General features: G+C 39.8%; 2 protein-coding genes across 4 annotated transcripts in view; one reads left to right on the top strand and one right to left on the bottom strand.

The window, feature by feature from the left end:
• Positions 1-4,216: 4,216 nt before the first annotated feature.
• On the bottom strand, positions 4,217-4,915 carry LOC117595375 (uncharacterized histidine-rich protein DDB_G0274557). Its single transcript, XM_034295840.1, has one exon. The coding sequence runs from the start codon at positions 4,913-4,915 to the stop codon at positions 4,217-4,219; it is 699 nt and encodes a 232-aa protein (XP_034151731.1).
• An 8,523-nt stretch (positions 4,916-13,438) lies between these two features.
• plxna1a (plexin A1a) overlaps positions 13,439-17,590 on the top strand; it is a 166,602-nt gene continuing 162,450 nt past the window's right edge. For 2 of the 3 annotated variants that reach the window (XR_002197567.2, XM_010891486.3), the window contains exon 1: positions 13,439-13,606. The gene's annotated coding sequence lies outside the window, so the exon portion shown is untranslated. The remainder of the gene's footprint in view (positions 13,607-17,590) is intronic. The other variant, XM_010891487.3, reaches the window with a different exon arrangement.

Genomic DNA, 17,590 nt, shown 5'->3' with positions numbered 1-17,590 from the left:
ACTAGTGGAGATCAGGTACTGCTGAAGGGTAAAGCTACTGTGCTCAGTGTCACAACTTGTAAGCTTTATGTGGCATCCCTCATTCCTTCCCTTAAACACACTATGCAGTAACTCTCACTCGATATGAAGCCAATGACAATACACCAATGCAAGGGCATTCCGTCTCCCAGTGTTGTCAGTGTTATTCACCAGGCTGAGCTTTGGCACTCCCGGCTCGCCATTTTCCGTCAAAATAAATCCATGCCATTTGATCACTGTGTATTGTACATTGAGAATGATGTCTTATATTCCGTTCTGCGTACATAGTAGTCCAGGAAGTGATATGAGCCTCTTTCTCTCTCTAATAAGATTGCGCGTGATAACTGCTTCTGTCAGAATTGCATAATTCATCTCAGTTGAGTGGAGCTTGGATAGGGGGTGAATGTCGTGCTGCCATGTCTTCGGTGAAGGCTATGCATTACAGGCACTTAGGGATGCCGAGAGAGGCAGCATGTGGAGTGAAGATGGCTGCTGATACTCCCTGCCTCGGTGCTCTGCTTCCTGGAGCCACTATAATCAGGTCACGCATTGCTAAAGAAATTAAAACGGTTGAATTCGGAAGGTGGGTTAGAACTGACTTTGGAACCTGGGTTGTCGCTTGTGTATTACGGACGGGACCCTGGGTGGCTGATGCCAGTCGACACTGCACTCCAGTCACCTGATATCTCTGGATGGGAACACAGCAATGATGCAGATACATTGACACAGAACTGCATTTGACAACAAACTGATGGAATAGATGTCGCCATGTTTGGGACATGACTTGGCCTACTGTGTATCTCAATCTCACTAGCTGACATGACGCTGATGCAAACTGTCAGATTGGTTGGCAGAAACCGCGTCTTTTACTCTCTAACTCCAAAGGAACTCCAGCCAGAGTTCCAATGCATGTGGTAGGCTAGTGGGTGACAGCCCTGCAATACCATTAAACACATAACCTGACACCAAGGCCAAGCTGTAATTACCCAGCAAAGGGAAACAAAAAAGGGCTCTCTTTAAAGGAGACTGTCCTTTGAGCAGGCGAACTTTCTCTCCCAAACCACCCACGCTCACCTCGCTTCCACACTTCTTCAGGGAGTTAATTTGTCCACAGAGTGGTGTCTCAGGCGGTAAAGAATACTGTGATCTTTATGATCAAAAAACAGGATACAAAATGTAACAATTGCCTCCCATCGCCGGTCCCCTCTCTCCTCACTGTACGTTTACCCCTGTAGCCTGAAGAATCCCACGCAGTGGAGAAAAAGACAGAACTTGTCAAAGAGAAAATAATGTTTGTCTCCAATTAGTTTACTGCGGTCTAGTTCTCTCCAATGAAACTGTAATTATTGCACGTTGGAAAATGGATAGATGACATGGATCAAGGCGATGCCAACCAGACGAGCAGAGATGTTGAAACATTAAAAGTCAGGAGTTGTTAACATATTAGACGACATGTAAGAGTGTGGCTTTTGTCCTTTTCTCTAGAAACATACTCATTTATCTTTTTTTCGTTCTCACTTCTAATAGTATTTGCTTTGTTGAAATGACATTTTAGCATAGCCTTTTCAAGCATTGAATGATGGCTGTTCCTCTCCTGGAAGTGATTAAAATGGTTCATGTCACGTGTATTGCAGACCAGCCTTTTTACCTGACGAAGCTTTACGAGATGATAGTCGTGGCTTTGGCCTTAATTAACATTGGTTTCTCTCAATCATATGGGTAAGACAGATCACTCCCATACCCAGCATATTACAGATGTCCAGTAATAGCTTTCAGGCTACAGCAACAACATAATTTCCCTAAAGAAAAGATGCACGTGATTGAAGACACAGAATCAGTTCCTATCCGATTCTGTTGAGAATTGATCTCACAGCTCAGAAAAACTGTTTAATGTCATTGATTACTGGCATTGATGATTTCATGAAATTCATGTCAGAGTTTTTAGGGTTCCAACATAACCTCAACCAAGTCTCCCTTGATTCCTTTGCTCTTGGTACTCATTTAATGTAGAGACAATATTTCACTTCAGGATCTGATTGCTGTGTATATTGTAAATGTCCGGTTTGTAGGTGTTATACACTCTTTTTTTTAGATTCCATTTTCTTTTGTTGAAATCTCCCAGATGTCGATTTTTTTTGTTGAGACCTCCTACCAGCTGTTCTCTCCATGTACCGATGCAGAGATAGATTGTACAGGTGCTCGTAGTCTTGCATTCTCAGACAGATGCTCTTACAAAATTGCATGGCATTGCGTAACTTTTGAAAGTCCATTGAAATCTGCGTAGTGTACGCTTGTGAAAACCCAGCTCATTTTATTATGAAAGACAACACTGAAAACCTTTACTACATAATGCTGCCTTGCATTTGCTCTGTTTACGTTGACTATGTGTCGGATGATCTTTGTCAAATCTCATTACTGCCAGATTAAGTGCAGTGAGTGTTGACTGGTCCCGTCTCAGATTGTGGTTTTACCCTCACAATGAAAGAACTGTGTTTATTACTATGGAATCTTTTCTTTTAATCTGGCAGCGAAAGGTGAAATTCTGTGTTCTTAGTCTTGTACTTCAGAGGGTCGATTTTGGAGTTCAGACTGCATGTTTCATTCTCCAACAAAGCCAATTCACTTTCACAATACAAAAAGATTTAACCATTCGGAATTGTATTCATATAACATACTGTGGCCCACCCTGTTTTGTATCAGCACTGGGCGAGTGCCCTAGGGGGAACCATATGTCCCAGGCTCCCAAAATGGTCTGCTTGAACACAGCCCAGTTGTTCCCCTTAAATGCAGCTCAATCAGGCCTCGCCTATAGGAGGATAAAAGACCCCCAGAAAAGCAGCTCTGGGCCGCAGAGGAAGAAGAGGAAAAGAGATACAGTGGGATATGGGTTTTACACTTCTGTTTATGTTTAGTTTAACTTGCCTCTGTAACTCTTTAAATGCCCCCCTGGGTTCACAACACTGGCACTGTGTCAGTTCCCTGTGTCACACCCGATTAGAATACCAAGATGTGTTTGTGAGGCAAATCACAAATACTGCATAATATCATTGTTGTAGTTACCAAAACTGTTTAATTAAAGCCAGGGGCCTCAATCATCAGCAATTTGATGCCTTCCTAACTGAAAATATTATTGATCAGTGGCTTACCACAATTAAATCCAAAAGTTGAGCTAAAGAACCATGCTTAAACTTTTCCTGAAATTGTATGAAGAAATGTGACTACTCATGAACGAGAAGAAAAAGCCAGTGATTGAGTCGAATGACCTGGTGTGAAATCAGGACCATGACCATGCTTTTAAGCTGGACCATACTGAGCACAGTAACTTGATGTCAAACACTTGAACGTTATGATATGCCTAACAGAGTTGTTACAGTTTACTATGACATTATTCACGTTTTTCACCTGAAACTAGCTTTGTGAGAGACATGACTATCCTAGAGAAAGCCAGTTTATTTCCCCACTTTGAAGTCTGCGAGTGTCACACACAAGGATAATAATATGGACAGGTACAAGGGCAAAACAGCAGGGCTGAAAAGAGTTTCAGCAGCGCTTCCCAGTCTTCAGTCAACTTGAGATAGAGTTTACACTTTTTCGCTCTCCGTTTACTGTCAACACATCAGATGCGACAGACAACCTCCAAATAGAACTCTTTCAATTGGTATGTGAGTCACAGTTGAAGGACACATTTGCCAGTGTGGATTTGGACTCATTCTATCAGTACCTGGGACAGAGTTACCCCAATATGACAGTCTTTGCCTCAAAGATCCTTTACATGTTTGAGACTACACATCTTGGTGCGCAGGAATTCTCCATGATGAATGTTATTTCTCCAGAACTTTTCCCTGAATTTAACATTGGTTTGGGCCAAGAGATGTCGGCTGTCAGAGAGCAGCAAGTAGTGAGAAGGCTACGGAAACACTTTTCTTTTACTTTTCAGATTCTATGCAGATAGGCCACAAGTCCCTTTGACTGCTGGGTGAGTAGAGTACACAGTATACACTGAATAATACACAGGTTTACTAATCAGATTTACTAATTTGGGCCATTTTTATCAATACCCTTATTTCTACCATACAAAATCATGAGCAAAAACTGCATTGAGCAAAAACCAAAATGAGAACCACTGGGCAGAGTGAGACAGCTTAACTATGTAGGGCCTCCCGGTGGCGGTTTGGGAGGTGTGGGGGTAGGGGTGTAGTCAGTTGCGGTTCAGGTGGTAGGGGTGTAATGGGTGGTGGTTTGGGAGGTAGGGGTGTAATGGGTGGTGGTTTGGGAGGTAGGGGTGTAGTGGGTGGTGGTTCGGGAGGTAGGGGTGTAGTGGATGGTGGTTTGGGAGGTAGGGGTGTATTGGGTGGTGGTTCAGGAGGTAGGGGTGTATTGGGTGGTGGTTCGGGAGGTAGGGGTGTATTGGGTGGTGGTTCAGGAGGTATGGGTGTAGTGGGTGGTGGTTCAGGAGGTAGGGGTGTAGTGGATGGTGGTTTGGGAGGTAGGGGTGTAGTGGGTGGTGGTTCAGGAGGTAGAGGTGTAGTGGGTGGTGGTTCAGGAGGTAGGGGTGTAGTGGGTGGTGGTTCAGGAGGTAGAGGTGTAGTGGGTGGTGGTTCAGGAGGTAGGGGTGTATTGGGTGGTGGTTCAGGAGGTAGGGGTGTAGTGTGTGGTGGTTCAGGAGGTAGGGGTGTATTGGGTGGTGGTTCAGGAGGTAGGGGTGTATTGGATGGTGGTTTGGGAGGTAGGGGTGTAGTGGGTGGTGGTTCAGGTGGTAGGGGTGTAATGGGTGGTGGGACAGGAGGTAGGGGTGTAGTGGGTGGTGGTTCGTGAGGTAGGGGTGTAGTGGGTGGTGGTTCAGGAGGTATGGGCTGCAAGAGCTGAGTGTTCCAGTATCCCTTTTCCACTCAGACATTTCTCAGCTCAGTTCTGCACGTTTTGAGCCTTTTATCAGGGGTCAGGGGAAGGATTGGAGGGTATGCCTCGTCAGGGGGGGTGACAACTGAGTTGTGTTCAAGAGAACCATTTTTCAGCCCAGGGCTGATGGTTCTCACAGGAGGGTTGGTGCAATGTTGATAAAGGAGAGCCACAACAACAATAGAGAACCGCCACTTACTCTAGATTTTATTACAGTGACATATATAAAAGCCAAAAGAACAAATTGGATCGGATAAATCAAATATGTTCAAACATTTCTTTGGACACCATTTTATGAGGGCAGACTTCTTCCTTGCACCACTCAAAATAGATTATTCTGGCAATATCTGAAGCATTGTGCAAATTGTTGCAGTTCTATGAAAAAAAATCTCTCTCTTTACCTTTTCTTTCTTTTGTTTAATATATTAAGTTCATTCCAGTAAAGAATATTACATCAATTATTGCAGAGGTATATGTGTTTACATATTCTTGATAATAAAACAAATGACACAAAACATTAAAACACTCAAACACACACTGCCTGTGATTGAGTACAGCGCAGATCGTCAGCACTCTGTCCTGCCACTGTTCCGACTGTTCCGACTGTAAGACCCTGTCGGAAGAAGGTGCAGTAACAGTGTATCTGTTAGTTATAAATGAGTTATATGGGTTACATACGTTCATCAACTGCTGCGTAGAGGTTGCCAGGAATTTATATTTCACAAATATATTATGCAAATACAATTGGTGGGAGCATGGAGTCATGGAGAGGAGGAGAGATGAGACAGGGCATCTCCCTTCATCTCCCACTCATCTCACTGGACTCAGCTGGCCTTAGGACTGACTTTGATCTGAACTGAGCTCCCATGTCCCTGTAAATCACACGCACACACGTTTGTTTTTCTATCCTTGTGGGGACTTAGATCAGAAATATATTTTCCATATTCCATAGTCCTTAACTTCAATCTAACCTTTAACCTCAATATCCTAACCTTCCTACTTAAACTTAACCTAGCCATAATACAAAACCTAACCAGCCATTTCCAAACCTACTTGTAACCCCAGTTGTAACTCCGTGGCCTCATGCACGTCCTACCCTCATCCATACCCCTATACAGAAAAATGCATTTTCCCCAGAGACCTGCCATTTTTCGGTTTTAACTCTTTTTGTTGCACTTTGGGTCCCCACAAGTACACATAGGCATAGCACATTTACACACACACACACACACACACACATATTTTTTCAAACACATCTCCTTTGTTTCCTATATAGCTGACATTAACTAAATCCACATTACAGGGTTTAAGGTATGACAGCCAGGGTCATACAGCATAAAATCGAAACCCCTAAACTCTCTAAATTACTGGTGAGGTTGTGATTTTGCCCTCAAAGGACCTCTTCCATAATGACTGTCAAGCTATGCTAGACATGATTACACAAAACAATAAACATAAATGATGAAAGTGCTTTCCATAGTGTATCATTAGGAAGTTAAATTAAATGGTTTTATAAAATGCACATGGACATAAATCACCATTATTACTTTGCGGAACAAAACGTAATCTGAGCAGGGGCACATCAGAAACCCAGACAAAAAAAGACAAAGATTTTTGGAATATTCACAATAAAGAATACGGTGAATGACCCTTAGGAGATATACAACTCCGGAAAAAATGACGAGACCACTGCACCTTTTTCTTTCCTTTCCCGAATAGTTGAAAAGGAATGTTTTGAGTGAAGAACAGAAGCATTCAATTTGCAGTGGTCTCTTAATTTTAACCCTTTTGTTCCTCACTCAAAACCTTCCTTTTCGACTTTTTGGAAAGGAAAGAAAAAGGTGCAGTGGTCTCTTAATTGTTTCCGGAGCTGTATATCTGATATTTGTATCTAAAAGCACAATTGTTAAACAATCACAGTTTCCATATTTATGACATTTCGGACATACCCAGGTCTCTTCATGTTTCATTTTTGATACAAAGCTTGTGATGTGCCAGAAGAAGCTTTAATGTTTGCTCTGTAATAATAATAATTATAATTTTAACTACTTTTTATACATACACTTCCGTAAAAAATTAAGAGACCACTGCAAAATGATTGCAATAGTTTTACTATTCATAGGTATGTGTTTGAGTAAAATGAACATTTTTGTTTTATTCTATAAACTACTGACAACATTACTCCCAAATAAAAATATAGTCATTTAGAGTATTTATTTGTACAAAATAACAACTGGTCAAAATAACCAAAAAAATATGCATTGTTTTCAGACCTCAAATAATGCAAAGAAAACAACATATTCATTTATCAACAACAAAATACTAATGTTTTAACTTAGGAAGAGTTCAGAAATAAATATTTTGTGGAATAACCTTTTTAATCACAGCTTTCATGCGTCCTGGCATGCTCTCCACCAGTCTGTCACATTGCTATTGGATTACTTTATGTCACTCCTGGCACAAACATTCAAGTAGCTCGGCTGTGTTTGATGGCTTGTGACCATCCATCTTCCTCTTAATCAAATTCCAGAGGTTTTCATTGGGATTCAGGTCTGGAGATTGGGCTGGCCATGACAGGGTCTTGATCTGGTGGTCCTCCATCCACACCTTGATTGACCTGGCTGTGTGGCATGGAGCATTGTCCTGCTGGAAAAACCAATTATCAGAGTTGGGGAACATTGTCAGAGCAGAAGGAAGCAGGTGTTCTTCCAGTGAGGAACAGAGTGAGGAACAGAAGCGTTCAACCTGCAGTCGTCTCTAAATTTTAACTCTTCTGTTCCTCACTCAAAACCTTCCTTTTTTACTATTTTGGAAAGGAAAGAAAAAGGTGCAGTGGTCTTTTAATCTTTTCCGGAGCTGTATGTACCATGTGTATAGTGTGCAGTCTTTTGTAATAGTTGTCTATGCGGCCTTGAATTCTTGCAGGTGGTATAGCTGCCCATTTGTCTAGGCAAAATGCCTCCAGGTCATGCAAAGTCTTTGGTCGTCTTGCATTAACTGCATGTTTGAGATCTCCCCAGAGTGGTTAGATGATATTAAAGTCAGGATAGTGCGATGGCCACTCCAGAACCTTCACCTTTTCCTGCTATAACCACTGGAGGGACAACTTGGCCTTGTGCTTAAGGTCATTGTTATGTAGGAAAGTCCAAGAGCACCCCATGCGCAGCTTTCATGCAGAAGAATGGAAATTGTCTGCCAGTATTTTCTGATAACATCAATCAATCAATAACATTTATTTATAAAGCCCTTTTTACAACAGCAGTTGTCACAAAGTGCTTTACAGAGACACCCGGCCTTAAACCCCAAGGAGCAAACAACAGTAGTGTGGAATTTTTTGTGGCATTGGCACAGTAAAGGCTTCTTTCTGGCAACGTGACCATGCAGCTCATTTTTGTTCAAGTATCGTCGTATTGTACTCCTTGAAACAACCACACCGTCTTTTTCCAGAGTAGCCTGTATTTCTCCTGAGGAAACCTGTGGGCTTTTCTTTGTATTCCGAACAATTCTTCTGGCAGTTTTGGCTGAAATCTTTCTTGGTCTACCTGACCTTGGCTTGGTATCAAGAGATCCCCGAATTGTCCACTTCTTAATAAGTGATTGAACAGTACTGACTGGCATTTGCAGGGCTTTGGATATCTGTTATATTTTATCCAGAGCAACCAGTGATGTGAACGAAGGGTTGGAGGAGAGAGTAAGAGACAAAGTAATGATCAGAGGCCAGGAGGGGGATAGGAGTGAGGTTAGTCAAGAGAACACATCTAGTAAAGATGAGATCAAGCACATTGTCCTCCATGTAAGTAAGGGTATGACTCGGAAAGTGTGATATCAAAAGATGAAAGGAGTGGGAAAAAAGAGGCGGAAAGATACTAATCAGAGGCAGATGATGGAAGGTTGAAGTCACTCAGTAATATGAGTGGTGAGCCTTCGTCTGAGAATGGACTTCTAAACATGTCAACCATGGTAGATGAAATCAATGCTGAGCTTGAAGGGAAAGCACAGTAGTATAATAGTAGTAATATAAAAAGTAATAAAAAAATATATATATATTAATTAGAGGTGTGTCATGTGAGCAGACCGGCATGCAACATCTGTCTGAAACAGCTTTTCTTGTGGGTGCTGTACGGATTTTTATAGATTACTTTAAAACCAGGACTAAGTTTGTTCAAATACCTGATTTCTTTTTCAATGTTCATTTGAATTCACATTGCAACTGATAGCAAAATGTTCTGCTTAAGTAACAGAGTGGCACCAAGATCTTTTCCCACATAAAACGTGGTGCTCACAAACATACTTTACATGGAAGAAAAATATCCCTTAATTTTGCTTAACTAGCTATGGAAACAGCACAAACATTGCAAACACACCAAACGTCATTTTGGTTTTAAATTAATATATTGTTCAATGTTTTGACACAGGCTGCAGATTCAAATGGATATGAAGTGCTAAATGTTTCAAAATAACTTGAACTTTTTTATTCAGTTTAATAACATATTATGTAATCTATGCTTTCCATGATCTCTATTTTAAACTGTTTACACCCCTGTTTGAAAACTGCAAATTGTAATTGTAAAATATTACAATTCAATATTTCATCCAAATCGTGAAACCATAATGGAAAGCCAACAAAGAAAACAGACAGACATGCGAAAGCAAAGAGAAAGAATCCCCATTTATAAGACATGAGTATCCCTGTGTCAGCACCACCGTAACCAGATTATCTTGGACTATAGGAAAACACATAGTCAGATTAGGCCAGGGCAGGTGGAGTAGGAGTACTTTCTGGGGTAATCCATGTCTCCGTTAGGACCAGGAAGTCGAGGACCTGGAGGGCAGCATGGGCTGAGATGAAAAAAGCCTTTTTGACAGCAGTTCGACAGTTCCTAATGCTGCCAGAAATCAGGTATTCCATGTGGGTTTTGCTGGCTAGGAACACAAGATTATAAGGGTTGCAGCAGTGGGATGGTGAGTGTCTGTAGAAACAACACAAAGAGGGTTGAACAGGGTCGGAAAAAACCTTTCACAAAGCAGAAAACCCCAAGCTGAGTTTGATATATTCAATATTTGTTTACATATAGGCTACACGTGTAAAGGTGTCACATGCCCTCCTCTCTAACCTTCTGAATAACTCTGCAGAGCAACCCAGCCCAAATGTCTCTGTTTCCTGCAGAAAATAGTTTTGGTTGAAGCATCATATACTTAAAGACATTTTAGTCGAAGTTTCATTTCTGATATTTATCTGGCTTTCTAATTGTGCTCACTTATACTATTGCGCCTCAGCACCATTGAATATTAAATAGATTTATAGGAAATTCTCTCTGCCTCCAATATGGATGCCTTGTTTGTCAATGACCTGAGAAAACCCCCCTAACAAATCTTGCCTATGGTCGCCAAATGGCTAAAACCGGCCCAGCATTGGTCAATCAGACAGTCCTAGTGTGCTTCCATTCTCTCTGTCTTTTTACTGCTTTGAAAAGCTTGAAAGAAAAATGCTTTGTTATTGTGGATTTCAGAATGCAATCATGGGAACTCATCCCCTGCTACTGAAGAAAGCAAATAGAAATCTGTAGTTGTAGTATTTTTTTAGGTGTAGTGCTGTTGATTATTGAGGATGACAGGAACATGCTGGCCTCTTGGTGTTGACATCTATACAGGTACTTAGATATTTAGCCTTGCATCCCTAAATAGTTTGAAATACACCCAAGTCTAGTAAGAATTGCTTTATTCAGCAAAGAGAGCTATCAAAATACTCATATGGATGCAAATGTAAGTAATTACCAAAGATCTTTTTTATCCAGCCTCAGTCTGTGTAGCGTTGTGGCAATAAGCCGACTGATGGGGCCGAGCCTGGATCAAAAATATAATGGAGTGTTAATGTTCATGTGGAATGTCTTGGTTCCTGGACTGTATCTGTTAAAATTTAAAATGAAAAAATCTAGCAGAACCATTTACACCTAATAAGAATATCTCAAATGACAATGGATATTATTTTTCATAAAGAACATTTATGAAAATTGCTATTTAGCCCACGAAGCAGCTAATTTTTTGGAGAAAAGCATTGCTAAGAGGAGACTTCCGTTTTGTTCAAGTGTGAGAACTGCTGCTATAATGTATGGGCAACAGGCTAGAAATATAATTTGGCCTTTTATTGATCTACTTTTACAACAATAACGGAAATCGGACATTATTTGCCAATTTCTGATACAGACTACCAACATGTTAAAAAGACTTCCCAACATTCTAAACCTATTTTTATGTAATGTTACAAGTGAGTTTAATTTCATAAGACCATGTGTGGCCCATTTTATTTAATTTGTACCAAGTTAATATTTAACATTTCATGAAAGCAGACTTTCTTTTTCAAAAATGGTCCTACCCAGTCCTGATTGCCAAGAAAAATACAAAAAACTGATTACATTTGTATTTTTCTGTGGTTATGTTCAGATCATAATATGTTCTGTAATGTAAACAACTTTATACTCGTACCACCAAGTTTGAAAGCTTTTTATTCCATCTGGCACTATTTTAACATTTTGGCATAATGAGCTTCTTTTATAGTAGAATGAAGTGCTGTATACCTGTGGATTCCACAGACTCGGCTACAAGCACAATGAAGTAAATACTAACTTCTATAGACATGTGATTTGTAATGTGACATAATGGCAAAAATATATCACAAAACATATGTTTTCTTTGTTTGTTTTTTTATTCACCCAAAAGTGACCGATTTCCTTCCAGTGAGATATCCTCCCTCATTCCACAGATTTTGAAGCAGTTTCCAGATTCCAACACCAAATTCTCACCTCTCTGTGACCTTCATCAGATTTCCTCTGCTGAAGAGGTGGAGCAGGGGATGTGGGGTATGGGGGGGTTTATGGGCTGAACCTCTGGCTGTTATTCATGTACGAAGATGTGCCATTTGTCATTCTTTTCAACAGAATCTCAGCTTTCTTCTGGGGTAGGAAGTAAATTCCTAGCATATCGGGTTATGCTACCATTAATAGAAGTGTTTAGAGCAGGCGTCGCCAACAAAAGTTCTCCAAAGATAATAGCGAAATCTCCTTTTGCATTCTCTTCCTCAATCAAATGTTTACACTTTCATGTTCAGAACCTAATCCTTAATTATTGAAAAAATAGAACAAATGACTTGTTATTGATAACTCCACTTCAATTTCATGACAGTATGGTCACAATACTGTACAGTACAGTGTTTAAGCCAAGGGCTGTAATGACTTAATTGAATGGGTTTTGTTAATAGAGCCCACTTCTCCCTAAATTGAATGTCCTTTTCCAACAGGTTTTTGAAAATGTTCTGCAATCTTCGAAACTAGCATATGGAACAAACAACTCAAGATGATTGCAATTTATCTGGTTGGAGAACAGTCGCAAACAACAGGTGTGTGGGGGTGCTTTCTTGAAGTGTAACATCCAATGGAAATCTTATTGGAGGCATCACTCTATTCAAACAGTTTTTGAAGTAGTTACAAAGGAGGTGTGACAAGATTTAGAGTAACGGCATCATAACCTGAGTAACAGTAACAGTATTTAAGTGTAAAACAATATATAATGACTCATAAAACGTGTAAACAATATAAAACTGTCAATGCTTTTGTGCTGTGTGCACACCCTTTTTATTGCTGTTGGAACTGTGTTCAGATTTAACTAATCATATTCCAAATCAAGTAGAAAGGTTATTTGCATCATATGACATTAATTGAAAGGATTTTGATTAGCCCAAATATGAAATCAGCTGTTCTAGTTTTTGTTTGTTTGTGTATTGCAGAGATAACAACCGGAACAATTTGTAGAACAATAAATATTACAATCTTTCTAACATTTTAAGCATTCATTGCAAATTTCTTCTGGTCATTATTGTTTGTATTTATTCTAGCACTACAGTAAAAATCATACATATGGACTCTTTAGCATTCTCTGCATTTTTCCATACATTTGATCAGATTGTTATTCAAGTCCTTATAAAAGAGAAAGTGAACCTGAGAAAACAAATACATTTGAATACAAATTGATACAACAAAATAATATTTCTAAACTGATTGATTAATCAACTCAATAAAGTCAACTAACATTTATGCAATGGCAACATCAAGCTTTTAACTGTAAACTCACTGGATTAACTTGTGAGTTTAGAGAGGGTTGGGTTTTGGATTTTGTTTGCACAAAAACTCAGTGGTAGATGATGATTGCATTTTCTTTTCAGTAGCAGGAAATGTTTCTCAAATAATTGTGTGTCAGTGTGATTATTTATGTATTGATACCCATTGACACTAAGGTAAATAAATAATTAAAAGCGCATATAATTATCAGTTTCATGAACAAAAAGGTTATCCTCAATGGATCCGTGATTGGAAAGAATTCTGACAAGTTGGCCTATTACAGAGCAGTCACAAAGTCAAATCCAGTGCCCGCTATCGTGCCCAACGCCGCCACCTACATGCGGTAGGCGGCGACGCGATCAAGCAGTCACCGGCAGCTCGCATTCCAGGCGCTCAGAACGAGGCTGACTTGCTATTGGGAGCTCAGACCGCATACCGCTTCATTCATGCTGTGAGAAGCTCAAGACTCGGAACACGGAGCTTTGGACGAGTATCGTGACAGTAGTGGACTGGAAATGCCTTCAAGTTTAAGATTTTAACCATGTTGAGAAAAATTACGGCCAAGATTACACTTATATGTAAGTAGAACAATTCATTTCTGCAGCCACTTCACTTACAAGGCGGTTATTACAGTGTAATTTGTAGCGCTAGTTTGTGGTTCCATTGAGTGACATTCCTTCTCTTTCCCCTGATTCCTTACCGCTGTTTCTAGCCTATTCCTCGTGTCGTCTTATCAATAGAATTCGGATAGGCTACCGAGGACTCAATGAATGCGATTAGGGAATCCTTTTGTTCAAGTAGGGTTATTCAAGTTTGTACACACCGCATTCTTTGGCAAAACGACCAAACGCGTTTTTTTTTATATAATCGGTAAGTTTGTGAAGTACATCGGTTACATTGTAATTGCCGAATGCGTACAAGTATCAAAAAGCAGCGATGTTGCTACATAACTGAAGCGTTCTCCTAGGGTTGTATACAAGGAAATTCTAAAGGATCTTAACCAAATTAATGTACATCTTAACTCCATAACTTGCACACAGAGAGCTTATGGTTAGCCAACGTATCATTGCCAGAAGAAAAAGAATAACGTAGCAAACGTAAAAAAAATATTTTAGTAATTTGAGAATCTTTGACATTTCTTGACGCGGATGTAGCCTATCCCACCAATTTAATGTCGCATCAACATGGTCTTGTCATCTTACGAATTTTTTGACACAGAACGCGTAGGTGACGACTGGTTGGGAGATGCTGGATATAGGCTGGGCTATGCAATTAATGTAGATGCCCACAACATTTTAATAAATGTTGGAACGTGTTGAGGATAACCCCAAAAAGATCCTCCACTTATGACTCCGATTCTCGGTGGTATGCTTAATGTGATTTAAATTGTATTTTATTGCTGAATTTATAGGCTCTATTGCTCATACATTAGTGCATATAACATTTTTCATGAACTGTGATTGCTCGGATTTCTGGATTTATCTTGGGCGATTAACCATGGGGGTGGTTTTAGCTGTCAATGGGCTATGTTGTTAAGAGTCCATGCTGCCTCTCAATCATTATCGTGCGGTATTACACCAAAAATAAATAATAGGTAAGTCTTTTGATATGTTGCCGTTATTTAGACTTCCCATTGCGTTGGGTTTAGGTGTGTAGACTATATGCATGAGGTGCTTGCCGTGGGTGTGCACCCAGAATTAATTTCTATATATGTTCACCTCACTCACACAGGGTATGCACCATTGATATACATCTAGGCTAAAGTAAATAAGTAGTGTTATGAAATTACATTCGTTCATAAAATATATATTACTATATGTGAATAAGCATATTTGTTTTTTAGTCTACGCATTACCAAACTGTCACGCTTCTTATGGAGGCCTTATTGGAGTATTGGGCTTTCCGTGTTCTCTCCTTACACGGATTTAGAAAGCCTATGGTTTTACTCAGAAATAGCATAACTTGAAGGACAGGCTATAAGAAGCAATAACTGGATGTAACAACGTAGGCTATTCCCTATGATTATGCAATAAATGGGGTACACTAAGCTTAATGTTCAATGTATCCAAACATCTATATGATGTCAGAGCATGCATCTTGTTAATTCAATGATAGTCTAGTCTATATGCAATATAGTCAATTTCCCTAACTGTGACAGTGGTGGGAAAATATGCCTGATAGACCGTGCTGCATTATGAATCAACACGCACCGCGGGCTTGTGTCAGGTTTCCCGCGCTCATGTTTAGCTGCTGTGGGGCAGTCTTTATTTTGTTTTCCTTTTGACTCTCCGTGTGTGGAGGATGATAGGCTATTTGAACAATATCTTGGCTTATCAACTGAGACCAAACAATATGCTTAGACTATAGCCTACAAAACTAGCATAAATTTAACACTACTGTTGTTTGCTCCTTGGGGTTTAAGGCCGGGTGTTTCTGTAAAAGCACTTTGTGACAACTGCTGTTGTAAAAAGGGCTTTATAAATACATTTGATTAATTGATTGATAGCCATTATTTGTTATATTATTTTCTTTAAAATCTGGACAGCGCGTCTGTTGTAAAATCCCACTTGCTTATCTCATGCTTTTAATGCAATGTGTAGGCTGTTCAGCATATAATATGAAAAGTGTTAATCTCATATGGTTCTTTAGATAAGCCAAAATACCGCCCGCATAGTTTATCATTGGAAGATGCCATGTGCAAGCCAAAATAAGCCACATTTAAATGTTTGAGGCCTCAAAACCCCACTTGGAATAACGCATAGCCTACCGAATTTCTCTTGATTCGCCTCTACGCCTGTAGCCTACGTAATCCTTAATCAGGATACATTCATAAAGTATGATGAATGAACACTATTTCAAATCGCTGCATTATAATCACACATTTATTACCTATACAGGCTTGAATAACCAGGAGACATGTTATGTACATTTAAATTTTGGTAATTTAGTAGACACACTTATCCAAAGCGACTTACATGAGAAATTGGAGTTCATTTACTTGCTCATGGAGAATATCTCTGAAGGCTCTCATCCAAACTCCCATGTTACACTACGATGGATCCGCGTGGTAAAACACCACCTGATTGAAAGAAGGTAGTGAAAAAACATGAGGGCCGTGGACCATTGGGCAAGCGAGAAGACAGGACAAATTCAGTCAAAGCTGAACCAAGCGATGTTATGGCGCAAGTATGCCTAACAATTTGAAGTTCATCATAGTTTCCAACCACTAAAGGATTAGCTGACGATGGTTGTTCATTTTATAGTGCCTTGAATGTTTCAGACCCCTTTATTTTTTATTTTTTTTGCAATTTACATTCAATAGTACATAACAGTAACAAAGCAAAGAAATTTGTGCCAATTTATAAAAAAAAACTGAAATATTTATGTACATATGTATTCAGACCCTTTGCCATTACATAATTCAACTCAGGTTTATCCTGTGTCCTTTGATCATCCTTGAGATGTCTCTATGACATGATTAAAGCCCACCTGTGGCAAATTCAATTAATTGGACATGATTTAGGAAGGCACACACCTGTCTAAATAAGCTTCCATACTCTACAGTGCATTTTAGAAAATAAACCAAGACATAAAGTCCAAAGAACTCACTTTAGACCTCCGGAATTGTGTTGAAGCATAGATCTAGGGTAGGTTATACAGAAGTGCTAAATGCACTGGAAGTTCCCATGAGCACAGTGGGCTGCATGAATGTGAAATGGAAGAGGTTTTAACCAGCAAGACTCTCCCTATGGCTGGCAGTCCAACCAAACTAAGTAACAGTGCATGCCTTGGTCAGGGAAGTGAGAATCCAATGACCACAGAGTTTCAGTGTTTCTCTGAGATGGGAGAAGTTGCCAAAAGGACAACCATCTCTGTATCACTCTATCAATCATTTGTGATAGAGTGACGAGACAGAAGCCATTCCTGAGTAAAAGGTAGTCGACCTAATGCCAATCACTTAATCTGTTGAAAACAAGGTAACTCTCATCACCTGGCTTATAACATCCCTATGGTGAAGCGTGGTGGTGGAAGAATCATGCTATGGGTTTGCTGGTCAGGAATGTGGGATGGATGAACGTGGCAAAATTCAGAGAGTTGGTCCTTGTTGAAAACCTGATCCAGAGTGCACAAAACCTCAGGCTCGGGTGAAGATTCATCTTTCAGCATGACAACGATCCTAAGCACTTGACTGTTCGAGCCAAAGCCCAGACTTGAACCCCTTTGAATATCTGTGGGGAGACCTGAAGATCGCAGCTCACTTATTCTCCCCATTAAATTCTGACAGAGCTTGAGAATGTCTACAAGGAAGTCCAGGTGTGTAAAGCTTGTGGAGACATACCCAAGAAGACACCAAGTTGTAACTGAGGTCAAAGGCATATCTACAAAGTACTGAACAAATGGTCTGAATACTTACGTACATTACATATTCTTGTGTTGTATATTCCAAAAATTTGTAAAATGTCTAAAAAGGAGTTTTTACTTTGCCATTAAGGGGTATTGTGTGTCGATTGATGGCAACATATTTTTTATCTAACCAATTTAAAATGTAGTTTAAAACACAA

Source organism: Esox lucius, chromosome 12 (assembly GCF_011004845.1).
Source record: "Esox lucius isolate fEsoLuc1 chromosome 12, fEsoLuc1.pri, whole genome shotgun sequence".
NCBI classification, from domain to species: Eukaryota; Metazoa; Chordata; class Actinopteri; order Esociformes; family Esocidae; genus Esox; species Esox lucius.
The sequence above is the reverse complement of the archived record's forward strand: the minus strand, read 5'-3'. Positions and strand labels throughout refer to the sequence as shown.

Excerpts from the sequence above, each read along its gene's own strand:
- LOC117595375 (XM_034295840.1), bottom strand. The coding sequence starts at position 4,915 with ATGTCTGAGTGGAAAAGGGATACTGGAACACTCAGCTCTTGCAGCCCA.